This window comes from Cololabis saira, chromosome 2 (assembly GCF_033807715.1).
Source record: "Cololabis saira isolate AMF1-May2022 chromosome 2, fColSai1.1, whole genome shotgun sequence".
NCBI classification, from domain to species: domain Eukaryota; kingdom Metazoa; phylum Chordata; class Actinopteri; order Beloniformes; family Belonidae; genus Cololabis; species Cololabis saira.
The window spans coordinates 11,925,358-11,943,569 of NC_084588.1; the positions used below are offsets into that span (position 1 = coordinate 11,925,358).

An 18,212-nucleotide genomic window follows, 5' to 3' on the forward strand; every position below is an offset into this window, starting at 1 on the left:
AATATTTCAATACTTTAATATGAAAGTGGCCGTTTCAGGCACTGGGCTGAGGTAATTCATAAAGTTCCACCCGACTGCAAGTTGCACCAATTAGCAATATTTTAATCTGCTGATACTGCAATTTTATAAAAATGTCAATTGCCACTTAAAAAGCACCTCTCTTGCAACATGTCATGACTGAGAGGCCTGAAACTGGCTATCAGATGAAGTTTTACGTGCTGTCTCTGTGTGATTGGCTTTGATCTGTGGTCGTCTGTGTGGGTGACAGATATCAGTGCATCTCCACCACAGACCTGCTGCACCTCACTAACACGCCCCCACAAGGTACAGTCATGTGGGTGAAAGGAAACTGGTCACCAATCTGGACACAACTGAATTTACACAGAAATGTTTCTTTTTTTAATACGAAACTAAATGTTGTGTCTTTTTCATCTTTTAACTCTTTTTCTTTTAAAGTTTTTACACTGACTACGTTTACATGCAGTCAAAATTCAGGTTATTGCTAATATTCCAGTTACTGAAACATTCGGAAAATATTCTGTTTGCATGCGTGAGCAAACAGGGTTATCCCTGTATACATGGTAATTAATCATTTGGGATATCTCCATCAAACCAGCGACGCACGGAGAACGTCATGACGCAATTCCCGTCATTTCCTCTTCTTCTTCCTGTATCCAAATTCAAAACAAATGCTGCTTCGTGCAACTTTTCGCTCACCTTCTTTTAAATCTCGCTATCCCGGTACTTTCTACCGTCTACAAATGCCAAAATGTTCATATCCTTCATTACATTTATGAAGTGATTAGTCTCCTCCTGGTCTTGTGTTTCTCCGTGTTTATAAGAACTTCCTGGACTCAAAAGACCAGGATTCCTTGTGAACAGAGCATGCGCAGAAAACAAATTCATGTTCCGTTTGATGGGGATATTCCATTAGGCGTTTACATGACCGAATATTCGGGTTAGAAAAGGAGTAACCCAGGGGTCATAATCAGGTTTTTAAAAACCCGAATATGAGCAAATTCGGGTTATTCAAAGGGGTTATTGGTGTTTACATGGCCGTACAAAACCGGGTTATTGCTAATATTCGGGTTTTAAAAGGGTTATTGACTGCATGTAAACGCAGTCCCTGTGTGCCAGGTGTTGGTGGTGACCTATATGGATACTGACCTGCCTGAGCTGGTACCGGCCTGTCCAGAATGAAGACGGTCTGCTTCCAGTGTGTCTTGGTGACTTGAGGTCCCGTGGAGAACATAACCTGGCACAATCACACGACGGGCAAAACAAAACAAAACAAAACAAGGAAAAAAGGTCAATGCCAGAGGACTTGACATCTATTTAAACAGACCTGCTACTTAAGATACACTATACATCCATACAAACAACAAGCAGAGCAGGTGACAGGGCGTTGAGAGGAGCTATGGTGGTGTGTGAGGAAGTTTGGAGCAGCAGGGAAGTACGTTAGTGGTGCAGAACAAGCATGGGAGCTGTAAGACGGTGGTCAGGTGGGCCGTAGGTGTGTCAGAGGAGTTCAAGGTGGAGGAAGGTCTGCATCAAGGATCAGCTCTGAACAAGAATGAAAGGAAAGGTGTACGAGCAGCGATGCTGTATGATGGACTGTGGCACTGAAGAAAAGAGAGCGGGCACAGTTAGAAGCAGCAGAGGTCAAAATGTTGAACCTCCCCTTGTGAGTGATGAGGATGGATAGGATCGAGCACATCAGAGGGACAGCGCATGTTAGATGGTCTGGAGAGAAAGTCAGAGAAGCATGACTGAGATGGCTTGGACGTGTACAGAGGAGGGATAGTAAATATAATCGGAAGAAGGATGATGAGGCTGGGATTGCTAGGAAGGAGTTTTAGAAGGAGAGCAAAGAGATGACTGATGGATGTGAGAGAGGACCTGAAGTTAGTTGAGAGAAGAGGATGCAGGGGATAGGGTTACATGCAGGGCGTCGCTACCCCCCCTATTGACCTGCTGTCTATCATACAAACATGGTCCAAAAACATGAGTGACATGTCTACAGTACTGTCCGTCTGTCTGTCGTTATAAAGTACAGAAATGAGAAAGAACAAAGCAGTTCTAAATCAAATCCACACGAGCCAAATTCAAATGCCATGGGGCCATGTTTATTAACTTTAACCTCTCATGGTGTTGACATGGAAAATATCACTGATACAGATTCTACAGATACTACAGATATATAAAATAAAAGATCCTCAAAAACAGTTCAAAAAGATGAATATGAAAAACAGATTTCTCTTCAGTATCAGGGCTGGTGCACACTCATGTCACTCCATAAAAATATAGTTTAACCTTTTACGTAAAAATATGTCTTCAAAAACTCGATATATCGAGCAGCCAGAGTCTCTAAATAAACATGTTGAATATCAAATTTGTTTTCCCTCCACTTTTCCTCTCATTCCGAACACCTACGTCCACTTGAACGTGTACACGATGTTGAAGTACGCCTCAACGTGGAAGGCAAGTAATAAAACAAAATGTTCCTTTTGAGGTTATTTATATATATATATATATATATATATATATATATATATATATATATATATATATATATTTTCATCAACAAAAAAACTAGCTGTAAACTGTGGAGAGGTCGGAGGAAGGTTCTAATTATCGGGGAAAGCCTGTAAAAAGTACGCTGAGGGGGGTGTCGGTACTGCATACCGGTGCCTACCAGCCCGCTTAAAGGACTAGTTAGACCGATGCAGATGATTCACCCCTGAAGGCAACAGCCGAAAAGGACAAGAAGATCAGTGAAAACAAGCTGAAACTGATTCATTTTCGTCTACGAGACTTCACATTCATGCCGTTTGATGCGTATCCATACGTCACAGTTGCAGGTAGAGAGCAAATGTTTGGAGAAATAAAAACCTGGAAAAACTTGAAGAAAAATGAGTGAATTCTCTTTATTCCACGTTAAAACCGTTTTAATTAATAATGTTGCTGTTACTTTTCCTGCTCCGAGTTAAATTGTTCCTCTCTTATAAGTATGCAGCAAAAACATAGACATAGTTCCATCTTTGGCCACGACAGATATGGTAATTTACTGGTTCAGCCACAAAATGCAGCTGGGCTCTCAGGTACAGCAGAAATGCAATTAATAGCACATGTGTGTTGCTCACAGAGCTTGAGATCAGCTGTTCCACGCGGCCGGGCTCTGGAGGGTAAGTGTCTGCATCAGCAGTCCACTACCACGCATGTCGATTGCCGGCGATTGCCTCCAGGAGGAGAAACATGCTAAAGCGAGAACATAATTGAGTTTCCATTAAAATCCTGGGTTGCGGTTGCTGCTTACCTTGTTGCTGCAGTCTTTGTCAAAGAAAATGTCGAAGTAGCCAACAATTGCCTGCAATGAAATATGAGGGCGGTGTTAGAATGTGACAGTACAATAAACCCCTGAATTTGTTTGACTATGCAGCAACACTGACGTGCAGAGCCGTGGGGCAGACCTCGTCTCAAGGTATCAACCAGCAGAATCAACTTAATGAGCTGGGCTGGTCAGACATCAGGTAGCAAAACACAAACCGGGTATCAAATGTGCTTTTATTTTTAAGATGTCTTCATGGTGATGCCTTTTTACATTGTTAACTCGCAGGAAACAAATGCCTCTTGCTTGTCACACTAACCACATCATTGTGGTCCGAGGAACCAAAGTGTTACAAATACTGTGTTCATCCATATCGCTTGCTCTTTCTTCTTTAAACTTCCTTCCTCTCAAATCCAACGTGGTTTCTCATTCAGGCTGAGTCAACAACATGTCTAATGCGTCCCTGCTCGTCTCATCTGAGACTTGTCACCTAACAAAAGAAAACAATTATGAGGCAGCACCCAAACAACATGCAGGAATTTGCTGCTGACATAAAAAAAAAAAGTTGCATTTTTGCTACAGAATATGAAATTAGCAAAAAAAAATCTGCTGCTGAGACGAGAAAAAGGTAAAGGGAAATAAAGCAACTATCACATCCAAAGCAAACTCAGACAAAGTCCAAGGCCAGAGCGCTTTTAGGTGACTGTTGTCAGATTTGTGAGGTGAAATCCAACCCCCCAGGCTTGCTCTCCTCCAATTCCTGCCCCCACAGGAGGAGCACAGCCACTCTATCAATCTCAGGAGCACACTTGTAGTTCCAACGATGCAGAACTAATAGCTTTTAATCCTGACACAGCTGACAACGTGGAGGCCGGTTCCCTAAGACAAAGAAGAGCCGAATCAATGCGAGGGGGAGAAAGCGTGGAATAGGAGATAGCAGAGGGGAGTAATGAAGGATGGACGGGCTGGGGAACCGAGAGGATGGAGGTGCAGGAGAGGGAAAGAAGTAAAAGAATAACACTTTATTTACTTCTATCACTTGTAGCCCTAACCTACTGTATCAGCTGCTCAAAGGCACTTCTAAGGCCTGCTACAATCTTTTTTTTTTTTTCAAAAAGGCATCTAATGTGGATCCACACCAAACGCACACACACGCAGCCTCCATAATCATGCTGCCATCAGGAGGCTGTGTTTAATACACCCAACACCGAGGCTTCAATCAACCTTTATCGACTGAGACAGGCGGGGGCAGCACCGCTAGCTCACAGTTTAACTGGCAGAAAAGAACCCAAAGTGGATAAAAGAGCATGTCAACCCAGTGCAATTATGGCTTTTAATGAACACTACAGAGAAGCTCAGTGCTGAAGTAATTAGGAAATTAGCTGTAATTACTCATCAGACAGAATGGATTCACCTCTCCCAGTCAGAGAGACAGAGATCATCCTCGACGCGTCCCGCCGATGACAATGCCTCGTAACCGAGATTGATTGTCACTTCTTCTGTTGTACAACTTTTTCACCGCGGTCGAGATGGGCAATTAAAATATGAGCTACTCAGGGAGAGCTGCAAATAGGAAACAAGTTAAAGTAGCACCGGCGCCTCAGTGGCCCATTAAAAGTCCCGTCTGAAATGGCTTCAGCTGTTGAACACAGACGATGTGCTGAGGACGGGGCCCAATCTGTCAAAATATGTGGCGTTCAATACCTTCTGATCGATGGAGGAGAGAAGAGATTTATTAAACGTCTGAGCCGAGGACTTCAGAAGAGTTCTTACGGCAGATAAAGAAAAACAAGATTCAAACTTAATTTTAGGAGTTTTTGTTTATCTGAAGTCATCTTCAAAACAAAAGGACATGTGACACAAACAGAAAATAATATTAAAAGTAGTAACTAGAGACAGTTAAGCCCTGGGGGCAGATGCTGGGAACTCCCAAAAACTGAAATGAGCTGAAACTTACCGGTAATTGGATCCCACTGGCTGAATTAAAGCAGCACAAAGGAACTTTTGTCATTTCATTAGTTTCATTAGTTTTCACAACTCTGTCAAAGATTTACACCTACTCCGTCATTGAGTCTCTAACTCGCCTCTTAATCGGTGGCCATGTTTCTGGTGCATTCACTATGGCGGAGGGCAGTAGGAAGTTCTGAGCCCGGCTGGGAAACACCTAAGAATATCCCACAAGTTGGAAATCCTCAACCTAGTTACACATTTTAGGGTGAAACCTGTTTTCATTTACACCCTGTTGGATAAAGCATCATCAAATTCCCTTTTACACATTCCAAGCATGTCAATATCATGTTAATCCCCAACCAGTGACATGAACCCAGAGGCTAAACTGCTGCATGGAAAACACAAACATAACCAGCTGATGGGGTTTCCTGTTTTGACTTCCCCTTTCAGAGATTTGAAAAAGAAAAAAAAGCATAATTGGTCACTGCACCAGCATTCAATGGGTAGAAAAACCCAGTTAATCGCCCCTTTTATTCAGAATGGGGTCTTGTTCAAGTGTTTGCGGTTGTTTCCGCCTGTCCCTGGTTCTTGCTTAGCTTGCAGCGTTTCTTTGTCCTGCTTTGTTCCGTACATTTTGCAACGCTTAGATCAGTTCTTTGTAACATTTATATCGTGGTGTATCCGAAAATGTTTCCCTCCCACTATAGCGGGGACCAAAGGAAGCGAAGGGGTAAACTGGAAGCAAGGAGACACATGGAAAACAGGACAAATTGGAATGGGCACTTTCCATTTTCATCAGCGTTTAGCCTCGGGCCACAGCTTTGTCTGTGATAAGTGATGACTGTGGGCTTCCTGACGTCCCACGAAGGAGGCTCTGCAACACTGCAGCTCTCCGGCCCCCATTCTCCGGGCAGAACAGGGGGGGAAAATTAATAATTATCATCATGGATAACACCATCAGGGAGCAATTCATCACTGCTCCCCTTTCGCCCGACGACGTGTCAGCGAGCCGCGTGGCCCGACCAGATACTATTATACACGAGAGGAGGGGGAGGTTGTTGGGGGGGTTAAGAAGAGGGAAAAGGAGGGGCGCTGAGGGAGAGGGAGGGAGGGGGTTGGAGAGTAGAGGCCTAATGCACTTTTGATGGGGTTTATTCAGGCGTGGAGATTTCAAGCACGACCACCTCACGAGTGAGATAGCGTGAATTCCCCCCATGATCCCCTGCGACTGGCCCTGCAGCCTCTAACGCAGCTGCAAGGCTGTGAGCAAACATGCATCTGACCTGGGACGGTGTCCTCGCTCGTGACGTTCAACAGGACCAATAAGAATACCTTTCCAAGTAATGCATTTCAGTGGGAGGTTTCTTTTGCGTCTGCAACACGTTTAGCGTTGTTGGCTGACTCGGGTGGGACTTGTGACAAGATCTATCTTAAGGCAAACCCGGCACACTGTCTTTATGAGCAGCTGAGCAGGATTTATCGCCCTGACCTAATCGAGTGTTTCAAATACTTACGCCTCACCAAGACTTTAAAGTGTTTCAACCTTATTTAACTACAATAAACAACCACCACATCCCCCCTTCTTCGTGGCGCTCTAGACATGCAACTGTGTATGTTTTATGGCAAAGAGAAGCAGATCTAATTCTAGCAAAGAAGCCTGACTACTCTCCCATTTCCTTTAATCCACTGGAGAAAAAGGAAAAAGGACTTTGGTCACAGCTCTTGGTTTTATAACTTTCCAGACTGAAGAGCAGCAGCAATTACTTCTCTAATGTCAATGCTAATGTCTTTCCTCTTAGGCACTGTGTTGAAACACACCAAGACCTGGTCTGTGGATGTGCTGATGTGTCCTGACAGACAGTTTATCAAGATTATTTGTGCAAAGACTTGTATGCACAACCCATAGTGTCCCTGTGTAACTTCTCTGAAGCCACTGAACTCTTGTTGATCTTTTTAAAACTTCTGGAACTTGAAATAACATCAGCTAATGACGCTGGCATCCAGCTGACACAACACCAGATTCTACATCTGGATGCGTCGGTGGGAGTTCAAGAGTGGAGCCGTCTCTTTTATTCCACCTCTTCATGTGCTGTACTAAAAATCGTCCTTGGAGTTGACGAGCCTGTGCCCCATCAGTCCTGAAGGCTGCCGTCCCGGACACACAATTTAAATTTAATGGAAAGCTGGTTAAAGATGGATTGCACCTACTTTTCTTTCAGCGGCACTACAGTAGCTTCGTCAGCAGAGTTAAAATTAATTACAGACAGAAGCTTATTCTCTTCTGCCACACCGTCCTGATGCATCATTCCCAGCTTTTGAGAAGTTGATGGTAATCTTTTTTTCTTTCCTTCTTGTGATTTAGTTTAAGTGAGTGATCATGGCTGTTGCAAACCTACAAGAGCAAAAAAAGGTAGAACTAAAGATAAAGAATAAGTCATTTAAATTGGAGTTTTAATGAAAGTCTCGGTCAATACATATGTTCTAATTCAAGCTTTGTGAATGGAGACCGTGTAAATACCACAGAGGGGATGTGAAATAGAAGAGGGATGACGGGAAATGAGGGATTTGGAAAAAAAAACAAGAGTGAGAGGATTTGCCTTGTGCAGGAACGGAGCAGACGCAGGGGTTGTGCTGTTCATTTAATGCAAGGTTAGGCAGGCTGAGCTGATGAATGGACTGTCGACGAGAGAACAAAAGCAGGCGCTCAATCACAGGACAGGAGCGGCAGCAGCTCCCTCTCACCAATCCCTGAGCTCCGGTCCAGCAGCACTTTACCCTTCACACACACCACCCTTTACTACTACCCAGGAGCTACAGCCAATCCTGGCCGCAGATCTTTATCTATATTGTACCGTCCCTCTGCTCCTGCTGGAGACGTCGTAAAGGCTGGATCCTGGAGGGAAGTGTCTCCGGGATACATACGTGATCGCGGTGAATTCTTTAAACGCCATTGTGCTGCGGCACAATCCGGCAGACGGGACGTACGTCCCAGAAATAGAAATGGGATGTTTTCAATTACAGAGCAGAGAAGACAGGAAAAATGAAAGGATGTTTTCAAATCCTATTATATCCACCAGCCTAACCCTGGGAACACAGGCCAGATAATAACTACTTATTGATTATCCATTAAACCAATACGCCAGACAGTGTCAGTGCAAACACTGCAGCGCCACACGAACACAGCGGGCTCTGCCACGGACGGATCATATCACGCAGCACGGAGCGTCAGAGCGTCAGAGCCTGCAGTAGCCAGGCTGTTCTGTAGATGGCGGATTACTGCTGGTATCGCTGGGAGAAATGTGGCTTAGATACTACGGGAGGATCATGGGATGTGAGTGAAAACTGGCCCAACAGAAACCATCGTCCGTGGTTTGTTGCCTGAGGCGGACCTTAACCTTAACCCCAACACATACGGCACCAGGGAGCCCTGACTTCAGATCTGCCCTGGTCGGACCCGGCCAGTCTTTTAACATGCTTTCATAAACCATTTTCCAATAAATACAAGAGCTGCAATGACAAAAATAAAAATCACTGATGCAGAAAGTGTTTCAGCATCGACTCATCATATAAAACCACATATCACCCATTTCTGGTCTCGGTTGAGTTCTCTTTTGTTTGTGCGTTTATAACATTATAGAAAGGTGCTACAGGAAGGGCAAGGGGCGGTAAAGCTAGCACGTACCTTACTAATGAAGAGAAAGAAGAGGAACACAAACCCCCAAAAGAGGACAGTGAGTAAACTGCAGATGTCTCGCTGCGTTGCAGCTACCAGTTCATTCTTTGCTTTTTCTTAAATTATAAAACAGGTATTCTTTGCATGTGAAGAATACCTTCATGTGACGAATACCGTCATGTGACGAATACCGTCATGTGACGGTGGCTACGCCACCGAGAGTTTGTGATACACAGGTACTAAAGTCTTTGATTCTCAGAGATTCTCACACATTGGACCATTGGACATTGGAGAGGCATACAATCAATCAGAGAAAGCACTCGACTCGGTGGATCAACAATCAGACTAGGATCTAGGACCTAAAATGCCATGCAGTGGAACGCCAGTCAATTATGCTTTTGGTTTTGCAGTTAAAACTCGTTGATCAAAAGTTTCATGCTTTTTGCAAAAAAAAAAGTTTTGCACTCATGCTGATGCTCCTGTATGAGTCATCGTGTAACGCCCCCCCCCCAGCACCACTGCAGTCGGTTAAAAAGCTCTGTGAGGCTGGAAATGGCTGATACGAGACCGATTTCACAAGAAAGAGTTTATGCAAAGTGAGTGGACAGGACTTTATGAGCTACAGTTATTACACCTGTCCAACATTTTTCCATTGGTAACCTGTGAGATTGTGTATGCATGTTCAGAAGCAAGAACTTAAAGGGGACCTATTATGAAAAACACGTTTTCTCTTGCTTTAACATATATAAAGTGGTCTCCCCTCAGCCTGCCAACTCAGAGAAGGAGGAAAGCAACCAAATTCTGCAGTGTCTGTACAGCCGCCCGGATGAGCCATCCAGTGTGATGTGGATCTACGAGCCGTTCAGATTCTGCTCCCGTCGTTACGTAACCAAAATGCGATTTACATTGGTTGGCCTCCGATGTGTGAAACCACGCCCACAACTAACTCTGCCGGCCGGAGCTTCTGCCATTTTTTTCATAGCGGTGTATCGCGTCATTCAGGCAGCCAATCAGCACAGAGCCTCATTATCATAGCCCCGCCCACTCAGAATCCCACATAGATAATGAGGTTAGAGAATGGGAAGATAAAGACATGGTTTAGAGGCTGAATTTCTAATTTATTTAGCAAAAACAATCAAAAGCTTGTTTTTAAGAAATTCAAGGCCAGTTTAAAATAGGTATTAGATGCCATAATGGGTCCCCTTTAAGAATATTAGTTTGACTTTAGTCCAGTGGGCGTGTAACTATGAAAACAGCCTACAGGTTTGACACCCCTTCATATCACAATATAAGTACGTTTTACATGTTTCCCTGCTTCAGCACAACCCTGATAGACATGGCTGTGTCACCAGCAGAGTCGTGCAGACCCCGATGACACGCTGATGACGGCCAGCAATTCGGATCAGGTTTGCTGAAGCAGGGAAACATCTAATACGTGCAGCAGACTGGCCCTCAGGTACCGGCATGCGTGCACCCCTGATTATATATCTATGTTGGGATTTGAAAGATGACACAGAAAGCAGGCTTTATCTATGTTGTGTGACATGTTATTCAACATCACATTTGCCTCATATCTCCGATTCAATTTGAGACTATCAAATATCCAACAGACAGACATCGTCTTAAATCCAGAAACGTAATCCATCAATGCGCTGACAGGTGTCTCTTCTCTTTGCAGCACCTTGTTCCCGTCACACAACATCTTTGATGAATGATAGGTACTAGCAGTTGAGTCACAGACTTGTTTCGGGTCTTTTCTTTGAGTCCCTTCATGTTTGAAACTTGGGCTGACTTTTGAATGTTAAAGAAAGGAATAAAAACTTGGTAGAGAAAAAAGCGCCTCTAAAAATCTACGTACAAGCAGCAGAACATGGAGAACATGGAATCCAACAATGGATCTGCACGGCTCGGCACGGCATGCGTCTATGAAGCCATGTTTATGTAAAGCCTGCACTTTAGTGCTGAAATTATTTCTGCAATTAACAATTATTATGGTGGTTAAATTATCTACTGACTTTGTTTTTGTCCTCTTCTGTTAATCAATTAGTAAACAATGATTTCCGTTTCCATGACACCTGTGTATCACAGGGTTGGTATTTCACTCGTCTTGCTGGCTTCATTTCTGTAAAATGTTCTCATATTCAAAAAACTTTCAGATTTTGTATGTTTTTGTTGTTTTTTTTCCAAACTTTTCATCCTGATTATTTGCTTTCCCTCCCCGTTCATCACTGTTCACGTGTTGTTCTTCATTAGTGGGCTATGTGCAGTTATCGTGAATGACAGTGGAGGTTTAACTAAGGTCCAGTTCTTCCTGCACATCACTGCCATTAAAAAAGAACATTTACCACTGAGCTGGAAGGATGTGAGATTGCCTGACATTCAAACGGTTTTATATGACCTGTCAATACTGACATTTTGCTCCGATGAACTTCCATAATCAATGTATTTTATCATGTTGACTAATTGGTTCAGCTATAGCTAAAATTGCTATGGACTTTCTCGGAAAATAAAGTGCTTTGATGGCCTTAATGGGCCAACTTCACTTTGGCACGTTAAAACCGACATTTGATTTTGATTTTGTTTGATTTCCGCATATTTTTCCCAAATATCCAAAACATTGGTCACTGAGGATTGAGAATAAGTTGTTTTGTACTTGTGCCTATAAAACAAAGTTTCAAACAAATCACAGAAACTTTTCAACCTTCTCTAGCAATGGGGTTAGCAGTCATTTGTCCTGCTGATACACGAGTCTGTGTGTTTCTGCTTCTTACCGTGCACTCTGTGGTCTTTGTCATCTTCAAGCTGAAATCTGCAGTAAACTCCAGCTCTGACAGACACACTCTGTTACAGTCAATGGTCTGTTGAAAAAATACATAAAAAAAAGTCAACCACTCACAACTACGTCACATTTAACATACAGTAGAAAATCCACATAAAGTGATGATTAAAACAATGATAAAACAACACAAAACAGGTTATACAGTAATAAAAAAGGAATCTGATGCTCAGAGATTTGAAGTAAGAAAAACAATACTTGTTCTAATAAAGGACGTTGAGCCTAAAGTTTGAGTTTTTCATGTCACAGTGGTAAACTGTTCCCCTCTTTACTTGTAAATAAATAACAATGTCACAAAAGCTGTGTCCGTGCTAAGATTCAAATAAAGGGCCAAACTTCATATAGTATTTTCGGCTGAAAGTTTACAGTTTTGGGAGCTGAAGCACATGTTTAAAAAAAATGGGGGTCAAATATAAGGATGAAAGCTTTTCACAAAACAGCCAGTGATGAGAGATGTCCGCTGGGTAGTGTCAAACGTGGTAACCCCAACATCATGGTATTCATGTGGATGTTACTCAGACAGACACCTGCCTGAACATTAAAGCCAGCCGTGTGCACCCCTTCCTGCCAACCAGTTCGGTGCACCTTGTCCGAATACTAAAATGATTCAAAATTGCTTTCAAGTAAATGATACCGAACTGATTGCATGGACTTCCAATTTCTCCAGATTTGTCAACCTGATGGAGCTTCTGTGTGATGATTTAAGACGGATCCATGGAGGCAGCACCTTGCAGCTCGCACAACGCCTCAGTACCTTCATCTATTGGTCGCATGTTGAAAAAACCATGTCTTATAAAAAACAAGGACTTCTCATGTTAAGAATTATTTGTTGCTCATTAAAGTTATGACAGAGTTTTATTGGTAGGTAAAGATCATAATGCATAACATGTGTGTAATCTTAGGTAGGCTCACTTGTAAATTTCAGATTGTCCTTTAGACACAAAAAAACGACCATAGGCAAGGCAGTTTTATTTGTGTATCACATTTCATCGAAAGTGCTTAACAAAGACTTTGAGATGAAGGGAAAAAAACAACCACAAAAAATACATTTAGATCATAAAAAAGGAATAAAACAGAGCTTATAATAGATTAGTAAAAACAGTGCAGTGAAATTAGACTAGACAAAAGGCATGAGTTTTCAGTTTCACTTCAAAAGTATCTGGAGTTGGAGTTTAATATCAATAGGAGGTTTATTCACCTGCACCAAGTAGCTAGTAGCTAAATGTATCTTCACCCTGTTAGGTTGTAACTCGTGGTTCTGCCGGTTGGCCAGCTGATCTCAGAGCCCTACCTGGCCTAGATACTACGAGAAGATCGGACATGTTCTCGCCTCATATTGGTTTAAACACTAAGAAAAAAACATTAAAGTCAATTCTGTAGCTAACTGGTAGCCCGTGTACAGACCTCAGAACAGGAGTGATGTGCTCAGTTTTCCTGGTTCTGGTTACAACTCTGGCAGCAACGATCTGGATGATGAAGTTTCTTTTGGGAAGAGCTGACAGAAGAGCATTAAATAACGCATGAATGAGCTTCTCTAAATCTGCTCTGAACATCTGATATGACTCTGGATATTTGTTTGAGGTGTAGAACGATGTTCTAGCTACAGCTTTGATGTGGAGCTCAGGTCCGACTCCATTAAAACCTAAACTCCAACGTAAAACATAAGATTTCCAACCTGGGTTTTTATCTTAAGCCCTCTGGACTCGTGCTGGACAGCAGCTTAGACTTATTAACAGCTTATTCTTGTTGTGGTTTAACTGAAGCATTCAGTTCTTCACACGCTGCAAGCACCGACAGACTGAGTCTAATGGACCAGAGTAATTTGGTGGAAGAGCCAAGTAAACCTGGGTGTCATCTGCAAAGCTGTGGTGACAACATTGTTGTCATGTATGATCTGACTCAGGGGAAACATGAGGAGGGTGAATAACAGTGGTCCAAGAATCAACCCTTGAGGGACTCCACAGGTCATGGGAACAAGCTCAGATTTATTCTCACCCATGGAAACAAAGTTCCTGCATTTAAGATATGATCTGAACAGACTGAGAACTGAACCTGATAACGCCACCCAGTTCTCCAGTTTGTCAAGAGGGATCTTATAGTCTATAGTATCAAATGCTAAACTAAGATCCAGCAGCACAAGAACAGATGTTTTACCTGATTTGGTGAATGTATTTTAAGACCAGGATAAGTGCTGTCTCAGTGGCCTGATTTCATCTGAAGTCAGACTGAAATCTGTCTAAAAGATAATTTGCGTTGAAGAAATTACTCACCTGAATCAATACAGCTTTCTCGTCAATTTTCCAAATAAAAGGAAGACTAGAGAATGGCCGGTAATTGTTTAACACTGTCAAGCTTTCCTTCTTCATGAAGACGCCCGACAACAGCAGTTTTCAGAGATCTAGGGAAAGCGCCTGATAAGAGGGATGTATCGACAAATTTCAGGACATCTGTTTCTAGAGGGGAAAAGCTGTTTTGAAAGGACAAACAATCTGGCCGGCAGGGTGTCTGAACAGCATGTTGATTAATTTATTTTATTAACTATTTCCTCTATGGTTTTAGCACTGAATTGTAACTTTTTTTTTTACATTTTTTATTTTACATTCTAATCAAACTGTTTGCTGTTTTGGATTTTTACATTAAAAAAAGATGCAAACTCATTATATTTGTTTTGAAACATGACTTTCCTACAGCACTTTTTTATCCCCAAGTCCACAGTAGTAGTACAGAATGACAATGAGTTGCAGATTCCTCAAGTTAAGCCGTCTTATCTGTTTTCACTGAGAGGAAAAAAAACCCTAATCTGTTCAGCAGAAATGTGCAAGTCCATGAAACTGTTCTCAATTTTACGGAATTGCACCCAGCCTTAATGGAATGTTATTGGATCGTATCAAAGGGAGGCAGCAGATGAGAGTCCTTGTAATTTGGGCAGAGGGGCTGTCTATTTGTCACTGGAGGGGAGAAACTATCGATTACGGGATTCAAATTCCATTAAATCAAGTTCTACCCTCATTCATCACATTTCAGATAGGTGGAGGACACAGCACTTAGCAGATAGGCTAACTGGCAAAGAAACACACAGGGGTGTGAGGGACAAGAGGGAAGAACTTTCTCCGATATTCTGTTGTCTGCAGACGTGAGACAGTCTCTGTACACCTATATGGGTTTTATCTTTTGGTAATGTGTTTGCTCCCCCATCGGCTCTGTGAAAACTGCTCTATTCACAGTTAGCTGAGGGGGATGCAGTTCCTTTCAGAGGAACGTGAGGATTACACAGATCAATCATCCGGCTCTACAGTACCCCCACAAACACACTTCTTTAAACCCTCTATAGCCAACCGCTATCTCTCTCTATCTTTGCTCCAACGGCTTGGGACTTGAAAACTTAATTTATCCCTTGTGTATTTCTGCAGAACACACGGGACCCCACTAACATATTGACTTGCCACCTACCTAAGCAGGTCTGCAGATCAGTAACTCCTCCCCATAAGTCAACAGCCCTCCCCGACACCTGCATCCTCCCCCAGTAAGACAGGAGGGGAATCAGCAGAAACAGCTGACAACAAAGTGGTACAAAGTGACAACAAAGTGATAAGAAAGTTGCTCTTTACAACGACTGCTTGGAGTCAGTCAGGCAAGGAGGAGCCAAAAAAGAGCATGAATGGGGAGAAAGAATGAATTATATGGGTTAAAAAGCAGCAAATCAGATAAATAAAAAGATTTAGGAGCAACCCATTTGACCAAGTAGACACTGTTACGGTTGAGAGTGGCAGCGAATGTGTGAGAGAGAGAGAGAGAGGAAAAACGCTCTGCTGCTTTTTACACAACAATATAAAACATAAATTAAACAGAAATACAAATGTATAAATAAATATATATTTATATATATTCTGCAAAAGTATGCAGGTAAAAGGAGGGAAATCTAAGAAGCTTAAATTAGAGTTGCGCATTTCTATTCTAATTACCTGCCATGTAATAATCTTGTGACTGTTTAAATTAATTTTCTGTACCCGGGCAGGGACAAAAAGCTCAATCAATCACACACATACAGATCAATTCATTACAGAGCTAATGAGAGCTTGTACAACTTAAGCCTACGTTGTATTATTAAACATACTGGGTGGTTGAGTCTGCTACTTCTAAAATTATCAGCATGTCCAGCCAAAACAACGATAAATGTGACAAATTAAGACATTAATCACTCTTTATGCACTTTTTCAAAGTTTAAATACCTATTGGAAAAATACTACTACTGTCTACTTCAAGTTTTATAGTAGTTTCAGAGAGTTTACCTGGATGACTGCAGGTTCAGAGATGAGTGTGTCTGGATTCACTACTTCAACCACGGCCTCGGGGACCACGGCCTTCTTCATGCAGGCCATGTTGAAGCCATACACATCATCCCAGAATGCAACGCGGTCCTGATGCTTCTGTGTGTCTCCCACAGCTGCCAGGCTGATGTTGCAAAGGTCTGGGTAAACTGTGAAGGGAAGAGCATGTTAATAAATCATGTTGTATGACCTAGTATAGATACGTGGTGGTGTGTTTCTCTGCAGAAACACAGTCTTCTGCTCGTATTTAATTTATTTCCCTTATTGTGCAGAAGTCATGACATTTTGACAGGTTGCAGTCTGTCTTTCACTTTCTGAACACACTCAGAACCGTCAAGTTTGAGTGATAGGTTTAAAAACACTATTTCAAATACATTCAATGAAATAACTAGAGAACAGGTCTGAAAGAAGTACTGCAGTGTAATTATAGTCTGCCTCCAGTCTCAACACTCAAGGGGGGGGCAAAAACAGCAGGAACTCAGGGCAGGGAACATAAGCACACAATTGAAATTGAAAAATTGAAAAGAAAGATTTAGGAATTGCGTTCAGTGAAGCATGTTGCTTTATTCTTTCATTTCCTGGAGGTACTGATCGTGTTTGTCCTCTGGAGGCAAAACAGCTCATGTGATCATTTCCCTGAACATGTTTGGTTAGAAATGACTTGTGTTTGGGCATTTAATTTTCCTTTTTGGATGTGCCAATACTCTTTTGAAAAGGCTTAACATATTTAATGCTGAGCAAACAAGATGAAGGCTTAATTATTCATCTTCACAATACAAGATATAATCCAAGAAACAGTTAACATTACACTGGAATCAAAAGTAAGTGCATAACAAATGGGAGCACCAAACATATGCGTCATGTTCACACTTCTGAAGGTTTTAATCCTTGAAGTTTCAGTGTGTTAAGCGATTATATGGCTGCCTGAACAGCAATGCTCCATTCAGGAATCTATTTTGCTTTAAAGAAGGTCATTAATCATAACTAGAGGAAAAGGGTGAAAAATTCTGTCCCTATACATCTCCTCTCAAAGATCAGACATCCTTAATATCAAAGAATTTTACAGCTCACGAGCCATTCAACGCATTTAATCATTGAACACCTGAGCGTCCGGTGGGTGTGGGGTTTTACATCAATTTAATAACACGGCTGTAATGACTGTATCCATCATGTGTGTACAAAACTTGGCCTGATGACCATTTTGTCCTACTTTAATACTTCATACTTTATTTTCAGAGTGCAGAGTGTAAGCTGGAGTGGAGATACTGTGGTTTAGGAGAGAGAGTGTTTGCATGCCGGCCAGAACACGGGGTCTGATCTCTGGCTTCCCCTGTCCACATGTCCAAGACTTTGGACGAGTCACTGAACGTCACATTAACCCATATGGGTTCACTGATGGGCAAAGGCAAAAAAACAGAGTAGAGACGAAGGAATGAGGTAGGATTTTGGGTAAACTGGGGGATGTTATATGTAGCATTGAGTGGTTTGAGTGGTCAATAAGACCAGCAACATAGATGCAGTCCAGCTAATGCAGTCTTCTTATCATGTAGGGACAGTGACGCTGCTACAGGTGAGTGTTGGAATTCCCCATTTCACAATTCCTTCTTTTTCTCTAACAAAACCTTTATGAGCTTTTCTGAGGCGATGACACCCATGTTTTCAGTTTGAATACCATTATTGTTCTTTTGTTACCCTCATCATTGGCGTTTTTGTATATTACATAATTCATTCATTCTTCTGTCCATAAGACTTTTTTTTGTTTGTTTATCGAGCAGATCAAAGACAGAAGCAACTATTCACCACTAATCTTGTGCCTTCAAGTGGGCGAGCATAGCTGTGCTTTCATACTTCTACAATCTCATTAACATTACCCTGCGCAAGGGTTTACTTTAGCAACCAAAACAATTGATTACATTGCAGAAAGAAGACAATTAAAAATATGATAATCTGTTGGAGAGTTTAACATCAAATAACTTCCAAGAAATAGAGGAAAAAAAGTCACATCACAAGATATGCAAAGGAAAAGTCAACTGGCTATCTTAGATAATAACGCTCTCTATTTATCAGTTTTAATGTTGTTCTCCACAGCACAGAAGG

General features: G+C 42.1%; 1 protein-coding gene across 1 annotated transcript in view; it reads right to left on the reverse strand.

Annotated features, from left to right (window-relative positions):
- The window catches only part of prmt3 (protein arginine methyltransferase 3), a 69,198-nt gene that overhangs the window by 9,174 nt on the left and 41,812 nt on the right, over positions 1 to 18,212 (reverse strand). Inside the window, exons 12-15 of the mRNA XM_061708810.1 lie at positions 16,077 to 16,264; positions 11,723 to 11,809; positions 3,317 to 3,367; positions 1,168 to 1,255 (exon numbers count right to left, since the gene is read on the reverse strand). Coding sequence (XP_061564794.1) covers positions 1,168 to 1,255; positions 3,317 to 3,367; positions 11,723 to 11,809; positions 16,077 to 16,264 — 414 coding nt within the window. The remainder of the gene's footprint in view (positions 1 to 1,167; positions 1,256 to 3,316; positions 3,368 to 11,722; positions 11,810 to 16,076; positions 16,265 to 18,212) is intronic.